Raw genomic sequence first — 19,499 nt, 5'->3', positions numbered from 1 at the left:
GTGCACCTGTCAGGTGTGGGACAGGGGTGCGATGTGGCTGTAAGTGCACCTGTCAGGTGTGGGACTGGAGTGGTGTGGCTGTAAGTGCACCTGTCAGGTGTGGGACTGGAGTGGTGTGGCTGTAAGTGCACCTGTCAGGTGTGGGACTGGAGTGGTGTGGCTGTAAGTGCACCTGTCAGGTGTGGGACTGGAGTGGTGTGGTTGTAAGTGCACCTGTCAGGTGTGGGACTGGAGTGGTGTGGCTGTAAGTGCACCTGTCAGGTGTGGGACTGGAGTGGTGTGGCTGTAAGTGCACCTGTCAGGTGTGGGACTGGAGTGGTGTGGCTGTAAGTGCACCTGTCAGGTGTGGGACTGGAGTGGTGTGGCTGTAAGTGCACCTGTCAGGTGTGGGACTGGAGTGGTGTGGCTGTAAGTGCACCTGTCAGGTGTGGGACTGGAGTGGTGTGGCTGTAAGTGCACCTGTCAGGTGTGGGACTGGAGTGGTGTGGCTGTAAGTGCACCTGTCAGGTGTGGGACTGGAGCGGTGTGGCTGTAAGTGCACCTGTCAGGTGTGGGACTGGAGTGGTGTGGCTGTAAGTGCACCTGTCAGGTGTGGGACTGGAGCGGTGTGGCTGTAAGTGCACCTGTCAGGTGTGGGACTGGAGTGGTGTGGCTGTAAGTGCACCTGTCAGGTGTGGGACTGGAGCGGTGTGGCTGTAAGTGCACCTGTCAGGTGTGGGACTGGAGCGGTGTGGCTGTAAGTGCACCTGTCAGGTGTGGGACTGGAGTGGTGTGGCTGTAAGTGCACCTGTCAGGTGTGGGACTGGAGTGGTGTGGCTGTAAGTGCACCTGTCAGGTGTGGGACTGGAGCGGTGTGGTTGTCCTGCTCATCTGCTTCGCTCACCTGCATCTGAAAGAGACTTTGTTTCAGGGGTGGGATTTTTGTTTGTTTTAAAGTTTAAAAAACTGAGTCATGCCCATATGGTTCTAATAATATAGTATATTAATAATGTATATTCGATAAAATACTATGTGTACTTTTTACAATTTTTACTTTTTACATAGAGTAATTACATTTCCATGTGTGTTCAGTATGAAGCACTTTATGCATGCTAAAAAGTGCTAAACATATGCAGTGGTATGAATGCCCCAGTATACACCAACCACCTTTATTTATTTATTTGCAGAAAATGCTGCTTTGTATGCGCGCCCTTCACCTGTGCGCCAGACAGCCCATCTGTTGCCATGCAGAATTTGTGAGCAGGGTGCTGCTCCAGCCTGGGTGGTGTTGCATGGCAGAAATGATCCCAGCAGGGACAGAGATGTGTGGGAAAACCTCAGGAATGCTGCAGGGCTTTATAAACCCGGTCTAGAGCAACAATCATTAACACTCCACTTTTGTGTCAGTGTTGCTACTGGGTTTACCTTGGTTCACAACCTACGTAACATCCGGTCAAAAACGGCTCAAACGGAACGGTAGTAAATGAGTAGGGTGTGGCCAACAGGCTGCAAGGCATCGGAGAGGCCACAGTCTGAAACAGAATACAGCAAGACCACTCTTGATGTAAAAAAAAAAAAAGACCAATCAAGTCCAGACTAATATAACTTTAGTGACGTCCGAGGCTTATTTAAAAATGAACTCCGCTCAGTCCTGGCAACCCGCGAGGTAGTCGTCAAGATAGGTAGACTGCTTATGTCCGAGGGATGGTGCCTAATGTGGGTAAATGCACCACTGGCTAAAACGTTCAGCAAGAATAGGGATCCTTACAGGTGATAAAACAAGCCGTTCGTAAGAGTGGTGCTGCAGGGTCGCGGTGGGGGAAGGTGGACCCGGGCTCGCGGCGGGTCCTCGTCAGCACGCGCGGTTTACGGCAGCCCGTGCAGCAGGTCGGTCTGCAGCTGTAAAGAAACATGGCTCCCGCTGGATTGCACCCGCGCTAGCAAGGTTCCCACAGATTATTTTCATTTACAGTGGCGATATTTCGATATGTACGTTTTGAATGGTTTAAAGAGCTACATCAGTCTGAGTGGATATTTGAGAAACTGAAAACAGGACGACCGATAAAACAAGGTTGCAGGTAATAAAGTAGTTTTAGCGCTGCTAAAGCCAGCTAACTTCACTAGCAGTGTTTCTGGCGCCGTCTTAAAGTTAAGCCAGTTTGCATAAGGTAGTTATTCAGAACAACGTTGCATTGTGCGTAAATGCCATATGAACGTGCGAATGCATTTTAAACAAGCTTTAGGTTTTAAACATGACACGGAAGTTGTGGCCTGCGCTGGTCCTGCAGGTAGGAGGCTGGCGAGCTGCGTGTGCGCGCGACGGTCGTCACAGTTCGGCAAATATTGGATCGGTAGCGTGCAAGTTGGACCTCTAGATCCGAATCACAGTTGAACCGATTCAGTAAGAACTTTCCAACTACAGAGATTCATAACTTGCTAGCTAACTCGCGAAAGCCGCAGAAGAGATCTTAATCTGTTTCGCATAATTTTCTTATTAAAACTTCAACCTTGAACGGAAGCTACTCGGTTAACTAACTAACTTGCCACTGATTAAGATCTACTTCATGATTTACTAATGAGAAAAAAATAGTAAGTTCGCCATCGTTAGAGGATGCTAGCTACATTTGCTTTGATTATATTTACAAAAAAATGTGTAAATAAGTAGCAAGCTGGCAGCCTGAAGTTAATGACTTCTGTATAGAACTTGTGCATGTAGGAAAGACGTGCACGCGAACCGGGAGAACTGCACGTGCAACAGTTCTACTACTGTGATAGCGCTGGTAGAGCTGTTTCTCCAGCACGTTTATGGAAATTGTGCTCATTTAAATTGCTATATTGCAGCCAAAATTTATCAGCTTTTTAAATGTAAAATCTTCAGCATGCCATCAGTTGAGTTGGTTCAAAAAATACATATCTTAAGACTTCAAAGCCTGCTAAATGAATATTCTTGACTTGTCGCATGCCGGTTGGCAAAATTGCCATATTTAGATTTTTCATATTTGTGCTGTAGCCTGTCTTTTTAGTCAGAGAACTACACCACTCCAGTGTCACCAAAGCAGATGTCCATGACTTTAATTAGGGTGCGTTTAGCATGGACTGACGTGTGTGTGTGTGTGTGTGTGTGTGTGTGTAGGTAGGTAGGTAGGTATGATGGAAGAGCTGCACAGTCTGGACCCACGAAGACAAGAACTCCTAGAGGCACGCTTTACAGGGGCTGGAGTCAGCAAGGTATGGAGGCTGTTCACCATGTCACACTGAAACGCCGCTCAGGGAAAGATGCACTCGTGGCAACCTGCTGTAGCAGAACATGCAGGCCTGCCCTTTACACACACCATTTGTTATTATGAATGGTTTATTTCTAAAATCAAGCCTGTTGTAAGTTCTACTTTACTGAGACTTGTTCAGACTGCAGACCCGTGTAGCCAGGGCAGAACGTCCCAGTGGGGCTGTAAGCTGCCCTGGAGGCCTGAACCATGCACACATTTACTGTCACTATTCTGATAACACAACTCTGTGCTTTTTCCAGGGCACTGGTTATAACGAGTCATCCAATCAAAGCCTTTGCAGTGGAGGGTCTCTTAGCGACAAAGAGCTCGAGGTGAGTATACATGCGCACGTGCACACACACACACACACACACACACACACACACACACACACACGGAGTCTAATCTTGGGCTAAAGGACAGTGTGGCTGGTGAGTCAGTGCTGGATGGTTTTAGTCCAGGATTAGGCCTAATCTGGCCCTGGGACTTAATCTGGCCCTTCCCTACTTTGAAGAATTCTACTATTAAATGTTTTCTGCCGGTGTAGCACATTTTAATTGCGTCTGTTTGTAAAATAGTTACCAGTGCTGTCCTGAGCACTAACTAGGGCTGAACGATTAATTGCATTTGCGATAATTTCGCGATTTTTAAAAACGCGATTGTCTAATCGCACAGGCTGCGATTTAAACTGGTCACGTGACTTGGGAGCGAGCTGAGCGGAGGACGAACGGAGCAAACCCGAGCAGGAGGCAGGGAGGTGGAGAAGTGAAGTTAACACAGCACATTTTAACTTGTTGCACAATGGCTTCAGGCTCGACAGAAGCTGACACTACTGAAAGTCTAATACCAAAGAGGGGCAGCACATCAGTTGTGTGAAATTACTTTGGCTTTTAAAAGATGCTGCTCATCGTCAGGTACTGTGTAAAATGTGCCTTGCTACTGTCGCTACGACGCGAGGAAATACTACAAACCTTCTTCAGCATTAAAAAAAAACACCACAAAGCCTCATATTTGTAAGGCTAAAATGCCAACGACCAGTGCTGCATCTTCAAATACGCAAAAGTGTTTCTCTGTGCTTATACAGCTTTAGTATGCGGTGAGCAGCAAAATACCGTAAAATCACGCATATAGGCGCAATAAGATTTAAAGTGCGGATGAATCGCGAAAGCGCGGATAGCTTGACCGCGGTCCAGCAGACAGGGTTCACTGACCGAACCGTTTGAAAGTGTAACTCCTTATGGATATAATTGGAAGCGGCACGCTGAAATAACTCGGGCAGTAACGGAGTTCATAGTGAAAGACATGATGTCCTTTAATGTAGTGAACAATCCCGGCTTCATGGCTTTGTTAAACACACTGGATATGCGCTACCAAATGCCCTCACGCACATATTTTAGCCAAGTTGCTATACCTGCAGGGTTGCCAACTCTCACGCATTGAGCGTCTTAGACTAAAAAGTTAGTAGTTCGCTCTGGCGCCAACCACAGGCGATCGATCGATCACGATATAATAATAATTAAATTTCGTCCATTTTTTACACCCCCCCCCCCCCCCCCCCCCCCCCCGAATGGAAATGCCGAAACAGAGTTTCCTGAAGTGGAACAATGGGAAAAAAATCGTGATTTTAAATCGCAATCGCAATTTATAGATAAAAAATTGCAATTAGATTATTTTCCAAAATCGTTCAGCCCTAGCACTAACCCTAGTTCACCTTTCACTGGACTTTCAAATAGTTGAATTATGATCTCATCTTTCATTAAGATGAATATGGGTGAGGAAATCTGTCAAGTACTAATACAAGTGTGTGTGTGTGTGTGTGTGTGTGTGTGTGTGTGTGTGTGTGTGTGTGTGTGTGTGTGTGTGTGTGTGTGTGTGTGTGTGTGTGTGTGTGTGTGTGTGTGTGTATGTATGTGTGTATGTGTCTCTGTGTGTTTGCCACTCAAAGACACCAGAGAAGAAGGGCAGTGAGCAGCGTACAAGGAAAAGAAAAGGAGACAATTCTGATCAGGGTACTGTGTGTGTGTGTGTGTGTGTGTGTGTGTGAGTGAACAAGGTAAAAAAACCTTTTGATATTGTTTTTGCCTTGGATTACTAAATTGGTGGTCTGGGCAGAGATATAATTAAATCTGACTTGTGACAGTAAAGAGTTATGCACTACGACAGCACTGTCAAGTAATGCACTACGACAGCTGCTGTCTGGTTGTATAGTACTCCGACATCAGTCTGTCTGGAGGCCCTCACCAGACCTTCCCCAAGTGCTTAATCAGTCCTTCAGCTTCTATGTGCTGTGTGCCAACACAAGATAAGGGACAGGCTGGGAGACCCCCCCCTCTTTGTGGAGAAGCAGCCTGATTGGTTAATGCGACTGGACCCTGATGGTGTTTGTAGTTGTTAACAGAACCCAAACAGAAACATTGCTTTTTTCCCCCCACAGAAGAACAGTTTAAGCAAAATGTACAAAGCTGTAAAGATGATTTCGCTGTAGCTTTCAGGATTGTTTTTTGTGATGGGAACTTCAGCTCTTCCTTAAGTCTTTTTGTCTTTTCTGTGTGACAGTAAAAGCAGGAAGCAGAGGATCAAAGATCAGTGATTACTTTGAGGTGAGTAGAGATCAGTGATTACTTTGAGGTGAGTAGAGATCAGTGATTACTTTGAGGTGAGTAGAGATCAGTGATTACCGTGAAGTGAGTGGAGGTCAGTGATTACCGTGAGGTAAGTGGAGATCAGTGATTATCGTGAGGTGAGTGGAGATCAGTGATTACCGTGAGGTGAGTGGAGATCAGTGATTACCGTGAGGTGAGTGGAGGTCAGTGATTACCGTGAGGTGAGTGGAGGTCAGTGATTACCGTGAGGTGAGTGGAGGTCAGTGATTACCGTGAGGTGAGTGGAGGTCAGTGATTACCGTGAGGTGAGTGGAGGTCAGTGATTACCGTGAGGTGAGTGGAGGCCAGTGATTACCGTGAGGTGAGTGGAGGCCAGTGATTACCGTGAGGTGAGTGGAGGCCAGTGATTACCGTGAGGTGAGTGGAGGCCAGTGATTACCGTGAGGTGAGTGGAGGCCAGTGATTACCGTGAGGTGAGTGGAGGCCAGTGATTACCGTGAGGTGAGTGGAGGTCAGTGATTACCGTGAGGTGAGTGGAGGTCAGTGATTACCGTGAGGTGAGTGGAGGTCAGTGATTACCGTGAGGTGAGTAAAGACTGGAGGTAGAGAGAGTCACAGAGTAAAGAGCTGTGGGTGGGGCTGTGTGTTCTGGGTGTGTGGTGTGTGGGCGGGGCTTCACCTGTGTTCTGTGCTCTCTCACATTAACAGTTTGCTGGGGGTGTTGGTCCGGGGACCAGTCCGGCGCGGGCCATCCTAACTGGGGCTCGATCTTCTCCACAACCGTCCCTCTCCAACGCGCCAACAGCGGTGAGCGCACACACACATACACAACCCTCACGCTCCAACGCTGGTGAACACGCACACACATACAAGCATGTGACCCAGAGGTTCCTCTTTCCAGGTACCTCAGACCAGTCCTCCCTCGATCATCTCCTCTATCGTGGACCTCACAGTGGGCACAGCCAAAGCGATCTCCACCAGCTCCTCGTACAAGACTACACAGGTGAGCTCCTAAGTGTGTTGATGTTAGTGTATGTGTGGAGGGTGGGGGTTTGATGCCAGTGTGGTGTTTGTGTGGGGGGGGGGGACTTGACTGAACAGCCTGTCTCTCTGCGCAGACTGATCTGACGATGGACAAACTCACAGCTCTGGAGAGCAATAAGAGCTCAGACCTGGAGAAGAAGGAGGGCCGAATAGACGACCTGTTACGGGTGAGAGGGCTGCGCGCCAGACATCCAACTTCCTGAATTGTCTCATTAACAAAACCCTGTTAAAAATGCTCTTCCTGTTCACTGATTGTCATATTTTGTTTGCTTTATTCTGTTTATTTGCATTTACTTCATTCTGTGTATATGTGTTTACTTCATTCTGTGTATATGTGTTTATTTCATTCTGTTTGTTTATTTACTTTCAGGCAAACTGTGATTTGAGGCGGCAGATTGAAGAGCAGCAGAAAGTGCTGGAGCGTTATAAAGAGCGACTCAACAAGTGTGTGACGATGAGCAAGACACTCCTCATAGAAAAGGTGTGTGTGAGTGTGCGAGTGTGTGTGTTTAATACTGCATTTTGGAATATGAAAATCTGTATCAGTCTGGTGATGATTCGGTGCACTATGGTGTGTGTGTGTGTGTGTGCGCAGTCTAAGCAGGAGAAGATGTCTTGCCGTGATAAGAGCATGCAGGACAGACTGAGACTGGGTCACTTCACGACGGTGAGACATGGCGCCTCCTTCACTGAGCAGTGGACCGACGGCTACGCCTTCCAGAACCTCATCAAGTGAGTGCCCGCCCCCTTGTGCCTGACAACTTGCCTGACCAATCACAGCTGCTGCTCCTCCAGCACTCGCGCCCGAGGTCCTCACGGCGAAACGCCTCCTCACACTCTGTCTCTGTGACAACAGGCAGCAGGAGCGAATCAACTCTGAGCGTGAGGACATCGAGCGGCAGAGGAAGCTGTTGGGCAAGCGCAAGCCCGCCCCTGTGCCCTTGGCCCCGCCCCCAAGCCTCGAGCCAAACAAACGCAAGAGCAAGAGCAACGGGGCGGAGAGTGAAGCGTACGCAGGCTGGTCCTCTGTCCCCGTCCCCCTGTCCTGTCTCGCAGCTGTCACACTGACCCAGTAGAGGGCTAACCCAGTGTCTCGTCCGCAGGCTCTCTCTCGCCGAGTACCATGAGCAGGAGGAGATCTTCAAACTGAGGCTTGGTTATTTAAAAAAGGTGCCTTGTCATCTTTTTCTTCACTTGTCTGTCTGTCTGCCTCTTCCTATGTGTCTTCATCTACGTGTCTGTCCATCTCCCTGTCTGCCTTTCTGCATGTCTATCTGACGGTTGGTTTGTCTTTCCAGGAGGAGGCAGAAGTCCAGACTGAGCTGGAGCGTTTGGAGCGTGTACGGAACCTCCACATCCGTGAGCTGAAGAGAATACACAACGAAGACAATTCCCAGTACGAAGACACACACACACACACACACACAGATGAACGCTCCACTGGTGTGGTGATGCCTATAACAGCAGTTGCTGCATGTCTCTGTCTCCCCCTGCAGGTTCAAGGATCACCCTACACTGAACGACCGGTACCTGCTGCTCCACCTGCTGGGCCGAGGGGGCTTCAGTGAGGTCTACAAAGTGAGAGTTCAGCCGCTCGGCGGTCTCAGACGATGAATTAGAATCACAGTGGGGGCAGGACAGCAGGCAGAAGGGGGTGGAGACATGACGGAGCATGTGACCTGTATTTATGAAGGAACGCTGCCGATTGGTTCCTCAGTGGGTCGGTCAGCAGGTTGTTGGTTTGTGAGTGTTTGGTGAGAACTGTACTGTTTTCCTCCACTAGGCCTTTGACCTCACAGAGCAGCGATATGTGGCTGTCAAAATCCATCAGCTTAACAAGAACTGGAGAGACGAGAAAAAGGAGAATTATCACAAGTGAGTGGTGCATGTGTCCGTGTGCGTTTCACAGTGTCTTAACTACAGCATGGTGTTAGACTTGGGGTCTAACATGTACACTGTCCCTCACTAGCCTGCTTACGTTGTGGTGTTTGTCTGCTGTGCAGGCACGCGTGCAGAGAATACCGAATACACAAACAGCTGGACCATCCCAGAATAGTCAAGCTCTATGACTACTTCTCCCTGGACACAGACTCGTGAGTGTACACCTGCACTGCTGCGTAGGGTTGTGTACCACCATGATGGAGGTGTTGCCAGCTACCCTATCAACCGTTGATCTGTTGAATGTACATATATTCTACATAAAATAGTTTAGTTCAAGAAGGGTTGGACTCCGGAGTCTGACAGAAAGGACTGGATGAATTTGGTTTGTACAGATAATGAATACACATACTCGAGACAAAAGATCACAATTTATATTTTTCAATTACAATGACCAAGATCTCTGCATTCTCAGCAAACCAAATATCACAGAAATCAGTTTAGTGAACAAGACTCGACTCTGCTGTTCGTGTTCGAGCAATAGACAGGTTTATTTAAGCTGACCACGCAGTCCTGTCAGCCTACGCAGGACATGTTTGATTTTGTCGTAAACCCGAGCACTGTGTCGGACTGCTGTAACACTCAAGCAGTCACCTGCTGGCTCTGAGTGGCCGTTCCTCCTTCCAGGTTCTGCACGGTTCTGGAGTTCTGTGAGGGGAACGATCTGGACTTCTACCTGAAGCAGCACAAGCTGATGACTGAGAAGGAGGCACGCTCCATCGTCCTGCAGATCGTCAACGCACTCAAGTATCTGAATGAGATTCACCCTCCCGTCATCCACTACGACCTCAAACCAGGTGAGATCAACTACGACCTCAAACCAGGTGAGATCAACTACGACCTCAAACCAGGTGAGGTCCTCTAGTATTTTTTAGAGGTCCTCGTGTGTGAACACGTGTGCACACATTGTCGTTTTCATTTCTCTTTCTCTGTCAGGTAATATACTGCTGGTTAATGGCACAGCCTGTGGGGAGATAAAGATTACAGACTTTGGCCTGTCCAAGATCATGGACGATGACAGTTATAATTCTGTGGATGGTATGGAACTCACATCACAAGGAGCAGGGACCTACTGGTAAACACTCTCATACAGCATTTAATCTGAGCTGGTTTCAAGTTCTCCAAATATGGCAGGAGGACATGATGTATCTGAGCGCTCGCTGCAGGTGTACAACTGTCCCACGGTTTCAGGTACCTGCCTCCAGAGTGCTTTGTGGTGGGGAAAGAGCCGCCCAAAATCTCCAATAAAGTAGACGTGTGGTCAGTTGGGGTTATCTTCTACCAGAGTGTTTATGGCAGGAAGGTACGACACATGCGCATGCGCACACACACACACACACATTGTGTCTTGTGTTTCTCATTTTGACTCCTCTCCTCTGTTCAGCCCTTTGGCCATAACCAGTCTCAGCAGGATATTCTGCAGGAGAACACCATCCTCAAAGCCACGGATGTGCAGTTCCCAGCGAAGCCCGTGGTGTCTCCAGAAGCCAAGGTACCCATCTCCCTAACTAGGGAGGTCCGGGCTCCCGGCAGAGGTTGTTGCTGTGGTTTCTCTGCTGACCTGTTGACCTCAGGGCTGCTTGTTTGACAGGCGTTCACCCGCCGCTGTCTGGCGTACAGGAAGGAAGATCGCATCGATGTGCACCAGCTCTCCAGCGACCCCTTCCTCATGCCCCACGTGCGCAAGTCTCTCGGCTTCCCACCTCCGCCCCCTCCGCCCTGTCCCTCCACGTCCGGCACCCTCAACAGCAGCGCCTCCAACTGACTGGTCCACGCCAGGCCTCTGGACGCAGGGGGGCTGTATGTGATCGGAACTGTGGAAGACGTGGGAGGTGTACAGAGAGAAATCCTTCAGAGACATTAGAAACTGGGTGTGTTTGTGTATGTATGGGAACTACAAAGAGCAAACGGGTCTTCTATTTTTTATTTTTCACCCCCTCGCCAAGTTTACCTGAATGTTGGCGAGGAAATGTAAGAGAACCCATGCTGGATTTAAGGACCTGTGCTGGGTTTAAAGGATTTAAGGACCTGTGCTGGGTTTAAAGGATTTAAGGACCTGTGCTGGGTTTGAGAGAACCCGTGCTGGACCTCCCTGAGCTGAGGCCCAAAGCAGTGGTGGCATATTCCTCATGCTGCGGCTGAACCGTAGTGAACTCCAGGTCCACTCAGAGGCCTGGTCTGTTTCAGCAGAACACTGGACATAACGGCCCTGGAGTCCAGCGTCAGTGACCAAAGTTTCTATTCTGCCAGCTTGGTGCAGGTGATTGTTTTTGTGTAACTTGTTTATATGTTGGGAAGAGTTTAATGGTTAATTTTGTAAAAGCCCTTTTTAAATGCCAGCACGTTTTTCTAGTCTTACTTTCAGCAGCTTGCTTTTCCAAATGAATTTGAAGTGAAAGCAGAAAGCTGTTGGTTCGTTTTCATAAACCCTTCAGACATTAAAACTTTAAAAACATTAAACATTAAAACTGTTCCTCTCCCGTCTTTTCTCTTCTTCAGGACCCAAACGGAGTTGATTATTAAAAGTGGTAATGGCAAAGAAATTAAACCAAATACCTTTTCTAATCCAATTTATATTCTTATGAATATTAAACATTTAGGAAACAACACTTTTAGACCATTGTCCTGCCATTTAGGAAACACTGCTTTTGCATGTTTCCATGAGTAAATGCCTGAAAAGGACAGGTGATTTAATCTGTCATGGATAGTTTACATAATGAATAAACAATATATAATGAGCATAGTTATATGTATTATGTATACTCATGTGTAGCATATATTGAACACTCAACTGTAAACGTTAGAAATGTGAGAATTGCCTCCAACCATTTTAAAGTGACATTATGGACTACACAGAATAGGCCAGAAGGTTATTTACACAGTACAAGATGTTTTCTGGTGGTGATAAAAACCTCCCCTGTAATCTCCCCTAGTACAGTCTGCTGTCTGACAGACTTAAATACCTTGAACTACAGTAACAACAAAGCACTTTGGCAGTAGATGTAAGTGCCTCTAAGGGTCTCCATTACCACCTGGGAAACCGTTCTGCAGCACCAGTGTAATCAGAAATCAGTAGCTGTAGACTGAGGGAGGTAATACCAGTAAGAGAGATCAGTATCTGTAGACTGAGGGAGGAAATACCAGTAAGAGAGATCAGTATCTGTAGACTGAGGGAGGTAATACCAGTAAGAGAGATCAGTATCTGTAGACTGAGGGAGGTAATACCAGTAAGAGAGATCAGTATCTGTAGACTGAGGGAGGTAATACCAGTAAGAGAGATCAGTATCTGTAGACTGAGGGAGGTAATACCAGTAAGAGAGATCAGTATCTGTAGACTGAGGGAGGAAATACCAGTAAGAGAGATCAGTATCTAGACTGAGGGAGGTAATACCAGTAAGAGAAATCAGTAGCTGTAGACTGAGGGAGGTAATACCAGTAAGAGAGATCAGTATATGTAGACCGAGGGAGGTAATACCAGTAAGAGAGATCAGTATATGTAGACCGAGGGAGGTAATACCAGTAAGAGAGATCAGTATATGTAGACCGAGGGAGGAAATACCAGTAAGAGAGATCAGTATCTGTAGACCGAGGGAGGAAATACCAGTAAGAGAGATCAGTATCTGTAGACTGGTGGGAGGAAATACCAGTAAGAAACAACTGAAATGTACACCTTTATTATTTGGTTACTGCCCACCATCGCCAAACAGAGTAACACCTAATGTAATGTAGCACGATGATGAGAAAAAGCACTAAATGTTAATGATCACTTAGAGATGACTACACACACCCAACCATCTGAGTCATCAGGTTCAAACAGTGTGCCAAGACAGATCTGTTGTGCAGATATCTAAATGTACAACACACTTTGGAAGTGTCATCCTAGTGCATCTAAATATAATAGTCACCCTGTAATTTGACTCCAACACTAAATATAGTTTCACAACAAACCCAACAGGAAAGGAAGGGAAGGCCAGGAGAGGCCGGCCCTGGCACACCTGCTCGAATCCTACACACCACTACTAGCATTCTCTAATGAACCATCATTCAGAACCGGTGAAGTAATTAGTGTTGGCTCAGTCGGCACAACTGAGCCTGGCTGAGTGGGGGAGGGGAGAAGTGTGTGCGGTCTGACCTGCACGTGTGTTTGAACACCAATGGGGTCAGGCTGTGATATGCAGTCAGGTTGTTTCATCAGAGCTTTTAAGAACAAATCATGATTCACTACTGCCTCATGTACAAGTCACGTCTTCACAGGTGGTCGACTGTGTCCACTGTTGGTACCTACTAAGACACAGGTGTCCACCCTGTGTTGTAGAACTACCTCAGGGCTGGAGATAGTTCCATGGGGCTTTGGCGCATGTTTGACAAGAGCATGTCAGGGTCCAGCAGGTCAGAGGGCCGACCCAGGAGATGTGGAGCGCAGGAGATCAGCATTGACACATTTAACAACGACTTGGGTATCAGCATTATGTCCCACTTACAAATCATAGTCAATAGGCATCCATGCAGTTGTGTGTCATTATGATTTTTCCATAATGCAGAGCGCAAAGCTCCTCAAACTTCACATCAGACGTCTAGAGGTGCATGTCTATAGTGTGGATCACAGGGAGATGTGGACCTCGGTGCAGGCCTGTGCGTGGTGCTCTGCTAGCGGTTATAGAACTGGGAGGAGACCCAGGCCAGACCCCATTTGAGGTTGGTGAGCATGAACTTCAGGGCTTTGGTCCACTGTTCCTCCGAGTTAAACTGAGTCTTGATGGAGTAAGAGCCGCCAGTGCCGCCCGTGTCTTCGATCTTGCCCTTATCCACATCCATCCTGCATCGAGAACACAAACATGGTGTCAGTGAGAGAACAGCTGTGATACTCAGCACCGTAGTGCTCGTCTGGACCATCCACACAGTCGGGCCAGGACGTCCACCTCTGCTCCTGGAGACCTGCCAGCCCACATAAGCCATTTCTGCAAGTGGCCCTTGTGTGCTGGTAGATGACCAGAAGCCAAGTGGAACACTCCTTAACACTCTACTCACAAAAAGGTTAGGGAAATTTGGCTTTCAAGTGAAATTCCAGGATGAACTTAAAGCGCTCTGACCTTTACATGTGAGCCTAATGTGACCTTCTCTAAACTTTTGAATGCACACGTCCAATAGCACAAATTGCTATTCTCTAACTAGGAGCTTAACAGCTAAATTGACCAAATCAAATCAAAATCAAACCAAATATATTTGTATAGCGCTTTTCACAACACATGTCACATGACAACAATCCTCATCATCATGCTGTTCACATTTTGACATCATGAAACCAAGATGGCACTTAACAATTGATCAACAGCACCTCCCCATTGTGAGGAAAGGCACAGAAGTGGCCACATCCCGCCATGATGACCGCTTCATTGTGAACAGTGCCCTGCTGAACTGGATGACGAATGCCACATGACTCAATGTGAAACCGCTGTTGCGCATGTCTAAGAAGTTCAGTGAGATTATAGTGTTAAGATAGACATGTGCACAGCTTAGAAGCATATAGCTTTTGATGGTCTTGCCTAGCCTCGGACATGATTGATGTTTGCCAATAGAATGTGTGATTCATTGAGCCAGAAGGAAGGAATAAAAAACTCACAACAGACAACCAGAGTCCATTATGAGTAAGTAAATGTGGATAGTGAAAAGGTCACTAGCTAGGATACCAGTCGGCGCTTTGCAAGCTGTGCATACCGAATATTGCAACTATAACCATAATACTACTTGAATAGAATCATTAATCCAGTCATTGTGCCTCCGCATGAACAACACCGGCCTAATTTCATCTTCATGGACGATAATTCTCCAGCTCATCGAGGCATCATTAGGGGACGGCTGCTGGAGACTTGGGTTCCTCAAATGGAGTGGCCTGCACTTTCTACAGACCTGAATCACATATGGTAATCAGTTGAGTCACCGTGTAGAGTCTCATAACTCTGTATCCCAGAACCTCAATGACTTGAGGGCCGCCCTTCAAGAAGAGTGGGATGCCATGACTCAGGGATGCCATGCTCATGGGCACATGACAAGTTATTGAGACACTGAAATGTTTTGTTGGGATTTACCCACCACTGTTGTTGTCTTTTGTTTCAATAAATTGTTTGAGATGATGAAATCTCCATTGCATGCTTTTACTTAAATGCCCTACATTCATGATATATTATCTCTGTAGCGTGTAACGTTTTCCATATATTTCACCCGAAAGCCAAACAACCCTAACTTTTTGTGAGTAGTGTAGACTTTGAACTTAATAAAGCTTCTCTTACCTGTACGGCAGACAGAACCCTGTATCTCCCTTCTCTACCTCCTCTTTAAACTGCTGCACACAGTCTAAGAAGGCCACCATCGCATGGTCAAACTTATTATCCCAGAAGAATCGCAGACCACCAGAGCAGTAGAGTGGCAACTCCTATGGCAAGCAGGACAGGACAAACTTCACGCACTCAGAAGCAGACAATACTGATGCTTCATGAACCTAAAGGTCACTTTAAGCGTTACCAGTGCAAGAAAATGCTTGTGCTCACCTTGGACTTGTCTGTAAGGGACTCCAGGTATGAGTGGTTTCCATAGGGAACTAGACGATATCTGACAAGTGACCACAAACAATTTGAAAAAAACATCAGTTTCAATACTGAATGAACATCTCGCATCTCGTGCCACTAAGATGCCATTGTGCTTTAGACGGGTTTTTTGTATTTGTTAGTAGAAGCGAGACACGAAACCTCCATGTCTCTTTGTGAATGAGTCCCTGAGCCCCTGGGTGTGAGCCCGTGAGCATAGTGAGTGCTGGGTATGTGTGGGCTGGAGGTGACCTGCTCGTACCTCTGGAAACGCAGACCCATCTTATTGGCCAGAGCATGCAGGAGCAGCACGGTCTGTCCCCATGCTGCGTTGATCTCATTCCACTCCACAGGCACGCTGGGTAAACGTCCCAGACGGAAGTTATTTATTGTCCCAAACTGTCCACTGTGCCTGACAATAACAGGATACAGAAATGAAGAGACAGCCTCATATAACCGGCCATAGAGCACGGACTCATTAGGACTGGGGCTCCAGCTGGCTATGTGGACTTGTTACACACTGGAACTAGAAGAGACACAGGATGAGAGGGAAGTCTGAGGTGGGATGGTACCAGATATGGAAGGTGGCGTTGAAGACGTTGGTCTTCTTCAGCCTGTCCAGCTGGGTCTGACAGTAGCGCATCTGGTTGTCGACACTCTTCAGCTGGTCGTCCAGCTCCAGCTGCTGCCGTTTGAACTCGCAGTACTCTTTCTGATACCTGCGCAGAGAGCAGCCGATGGGGTCGGCACGCAAACACATGGGTCGGCACATCAACACACCCCTTCTATACAGAATACTTATATAGTCATGTGTCTAATAAACTAATGCTTATTTAACATCTTCCTATATCTGAAGTCGTTATCAGTAATTGTGTCCGTTATGGTTTTGCTCCTTACGCACAACATCCATGACAGATGTTCTCTCAGGTAGTAACATTTATCAGCATCTCTCACTCTCATGAACAGACCCCCCCACCCCCCAATCCCATCACGCACTGCAGCTCCTCTGCGTCCAGCTGCTGGGTGTGGCTGCGCGCCTCCGCCAGCTCCGTGGCAACGGCCTCGCGTTGCTTCTCGATGGCTTCCAGCTCCTGGATGAGCTGGTCTTCCTCCAGCTGCAGCCGCTGCAGCTGAGACAGCAGGGTCCCCTCGTCCTCCTGCGCTCGAGACAGCAGGGTCCCCTCGTCCTCCTGCGCTCGAGACAGCAGGCTCCCCTCGTCCTCCCCTTGCATCCGAGACAGCAGGGTCCCCTCATCTTCCTCCTGCAGCTGAGACAGCAGCTCCAGACAGTTCCTGCCAAGCAAATGTGTACACCTGTCAATCAATGGGCCCGCCAAGCCGACTGCAAGTGGGCTCGGAAAAATCATTCTCAGGCACTTAGCATCAAACCATCTTGGAGAGACCTTTCCCCTCATATAACACTTGGATGTTTGTAAGTACATGTTTAAATCTCAGTTGCAGTCTGCATGCGTGGGACATTCTCACTTGTAGTTCTGACACTCGTTTTCGGTGATGTTGAGCTGGCTGTCCAGATGGTCCAGCAGCGTGTCGGTACACTCTTCACACAGCGGGTGGTCCACGTCCGTCTGCCCCGACATGATGTCAAACAGGTCACTCGTGACCTACAGGAGAGAGAGGGAGTAAGGAGAACACACTTCATCAGCTCAACTTCAGTCAGCCACTCGGAACATATTCAAAAGGCAACAAAGGTTACAGAGGTTCTGCATCTGCCCCGCTGAAGTCTACAGGTGTCAATCATGGGCATCTATGTCATCCGTCAGAGTGACTTGCTCGCCCATGCATCAGTGACGGGACATTTGCTTCCTGGGAATCAAACCATTCATCGTGGAGCTGCCACCACCTTCCTCTGGCCCAGGTGAGCTTGGCGAGCGCGTGGTTCACACGTGCAGGGAACTGCTGCCGTACCTTCAGACGCCGGCTCAGGTTCTCCATGGTGCCCCCATCTGATGCCTCTCCAATAAGAGTGAAGCTGTTTGCACTTTCTGTGGACATCATCCTGTAACGGAGCACATGGTGAAGCAGGAGAGTAAAGGTCTATCAAAAGCACCCTATGTACCAAACACCTTACTGCTGTAATATCTACACACACATATTAAAAATGCCCCAAGTCATTCAGGACACAGTGATTGACAGAAGCCAGACACTGACCTTGCAGGAGGGATGTATTTCCTTGAAACTCCATCCTGCTTGCTCTCCACAAACGTCTCCTGGTAAAAACATGAAGGCTACATGAAAGCCTGTGTGAAAGCTAATTTGTCTGCTAACTTATCACTATATTTCACTTTCAGTGTGTTTTCCTACGTAAAATCTCAATCGACCTCACCTCAGGGGGGCCGTCAGCCTCATCGCCGTCCGCCTGTTTACTGGGGGTCGTGGACACCAGCGGAGCTGATCAAGCGTTACAAACATCAATAAATAATTAAAAAATTAGATCATTATGCTGCTATTAGAACATATGCAGTAGACGCTATTGCTGATCTGACGTCTTGCACACAACTAAGCCGTGGTGTATAATTGCTATATGCAATTTAACATAATAAAGAGCAAACCCACCAGTGAGCTCGTGAATGGTGAGCCGGTCCAGGACGTTGAATGAGGTGTCGAGTTTCAGCGGCTGGCTGCAACGCTGACACACGAAGCTCACCTGCATGGTGGTGCTGGAGGACTTCGAGCCCTCCATGGACACTGCAGACACGTCAGTGTGTTAGTGTGAAAACCCTGCAAGCACAGCCACAAACTGAGACCAGCAGACTGGAAACCACCGCGCGTCAAATGTTCTCCCTTCAGTGCTCATATGAACGCTAGGTAGCTAACGCGAGCCATCTGTCGAGTTAAACAGCACGTACATGTTTGGACAGCTCGCCTAACGGGCTGGACGTTTATAACAGGATTCTGTAGCCACCAGGCCGCGTTTATCTCTCATTATTACTACAGCGGGCCTCTCGCGCTAGCACGTCTAGCTAACGAGACAGGACTAGCCGTTTTAACCCAAACATAATTACTGAAATTACCGAAGCAAAGCTATTCTGATAGTAGTTTCCAAAGTGCGAACGAAATACAAACTACAACCGTTAAACCAGACTGTACGAAATGTGCAAATTACGTATCTTTATCTGCTATATTTGATATTTTGCTAGCTGGCTATTAGGTTTCTTACCCGAGCGTTTCCTGTTTTGATTCCTTTAGGGGAAGTGACGTAGGATTGATGCACGTACACAAACATTTTGCCGCGCTCACGAGGGGGAAACGCCGTGACGCGCCGCTCTAATATGAATCTTAATGTTCTGTTGCGACATTCAAGTGTGTTAAATTTGCGCGCGTTTTGATACTAGTCTGCACGAGACCGTCCAAAGTGAAGACGCTCGCGAACCATCGCGTTCACTCACGTGACTGAGAGTTGCGGGAAAACCAAAGTGATCTTTGGAACATCAAGAGCCAGTTGGACGTTCAACGTTTAATCACAGAACCGTCCGTTATTAGAGAGTTGGCTACATTACACTACGGAACGTCGGTATACAATTTCGGCCTAACGTACGGACAATTTAGGTATGTTGTGTGTATTTTTATCATTTGTTTATCAGTTGAACAGTATAAGCCTAAATCTCGATTTCCATCTCCCATAAGTACCTAGCTAGTTAGCTACCACGAATACGAGCCAGTAGACTCCTCAGGTGAGTTCACGTGAACTAAGTCACCACAGCGATTAAGGACGTTAGGTGGGTTCACGTGAACTAGGCCACCACAGCGATTAAGGACGTTAGGTGGGTTCACGTGAACTAGGCCACCACAGCGATTAAGGACGTTAGGTGGGTTCACGTGAACTAGGCCACCACAGCGATTAAGGACGTTAGGTGTGTTCACGTGAACTAGGCCACCACAGGGGTTAAGGACGTTAGGTGGGTTCACGTGAACTAGGCCACCACAGCGATTAAGGACGTTAGGTGTGTTCACGTGAACTAGGCCACCACAGGGGTTAAGGACGTTAGGTGGGTTCACGTGAACTAGGTCACCACAGAGGTTAAGGACGTTAGGTGGGTTTACGTGAACTAGGCCACCACAGGGGTTAA

General features: G+C 47.7%; 3 protein-coding genes across 6 annotated transcripts in view; 2 read left to right on the top strand and 1 right to left on the bottom strand.

Moving 5' to 3' along the window:
- Positions 1 to 1,584: 1,584 nt before the first annotated feature.
- LOC143510975 (serine/threonine-protein kinase tousled-like 2) lies at positions 1,585 to 11,303 on the top strand. The gene is made up of 21 exons (XM_077000914.1): positions 1,585 to 2,057; positions 3,113 to 3,207; positions 3,506 to 3,577; positions 5,191 to 5,254; positions 5,802 to 5,845; positions 6,557 to 6,655; positions 6,750 to 6,851; positions 6,967 to 7,059; positions 7,263 to 7,373; positions 7,488 to 7,624; positions 7,749 to 7,901; positions 7,996 to 8,062; positions 8,191 to 8,288; positions 8,389 to 8,470; positions 8,676 to 8,767; positions 8,896 to 8,985; positions 9,458 to 9,627; positions 9,767 to 9,905; positions 10,022 to 10,133; positions 10,215 to 10,322; positions 10,422 to 11,303. The coding sequence occupies exons 2-21, from the start codon at positions 3,127 to 3,129 to the stop codon at positions 10,593 to 10,595; spliced, it is 2,088 nt and encodes a 695-aa protein (XP_076857029.1). The 5' UTR covers positions 1,585 to 2,057; positions 3,113 to 3,126; the 3' UTR covers positions 10,596 to 11,303.
- A 1,185-nt stretch (positions 11,304 to 12,488) lies between these two features.
- becn1 (beclin 1, autophagy related) lies at positions 12,489 to 18,629 on the bottom strand. Of its 3 annotated transcripts, none has more exons than XM_077000917.1 (12): positions 18,590 to 18,629; positions 17,986 to 18,117; positions 17,756 to 17,820; positions 17,581 to 17,639; positions 17,338 to 17,428; positions 16,897 to 17,033; positions 16,408 to 16,704; positions 15,984 to 16,130; positions 15,674 to 15,823; positions 15,376 to 15,436; positions 15,118 to 15,260; positions 12,489 to 13,646 (listed from the first exon to the last, which is right to left on the bottom strand). In XM_077000917.1, exons 2-12 carry the CDS (start codon positions 18,110 to 18,112, stop codon positions 13,478 to 13,480), a joined length of 1,446 nt encoding a protein of 481 aa, XP_076857032.1. In that variant the 5' UTR covers positions 18,113 to 18,117; positions 18,590 to 18,629; the 3' UTR covers positions 12,489 to 13,477. The 3 variants fall into 3 exon arrangements, with proteins under 3 accessions (XP_076857032.1, XP_076857030.1, XP_076857031.1); XM_077000915.1 differs by having other exon boundaries at positions 17,986 to 18,150; positions 18,590 to 18,615; XM_077000916.1 differs by lacking the exon at positions 18,590 to 18,629 and adding an exon at positions 18,444 to 18,575 and having other exon boundaries at positions 17,986 to 18,150.
- Positions 18,570 to 19,499, top strand: part of LOC143510974 (uncharacterized) — a 36,523-nt gene continuing 35,593 nt past the window's right edge. For both annotated transcript variants that reach the window (XM_077000912.1, XM_077000913.1), the window contains exon 1: positions 18,570 to 18,978. The gene's annotated coding sequence lies outside the window, so the exon portion shown is untranslated. The remainder of the gene's footprint in view (positions 18,979 to 19,499) is intronic.

The sequence above is a fragment of the Brachyhypopomus gauderio genome, chromosome 3 (genome assembly GCF_052324685.1).
Source record: "Brachyhypopomus gauderio isolate BG-103 chromosome 3, BGAUD_0.2, whole genome shotgun sequence".
Taxonomy (NCBI): Eukaryota; Metazoa; Chordata; class Actinopteri; order Gymnotiformes; family Hypopomidae; genus Brachyhypopomus; species Brachyhypopomus gauderio.
This window is presented reverse-complemented; position numbering and strand designations above follow the sequence as displayed.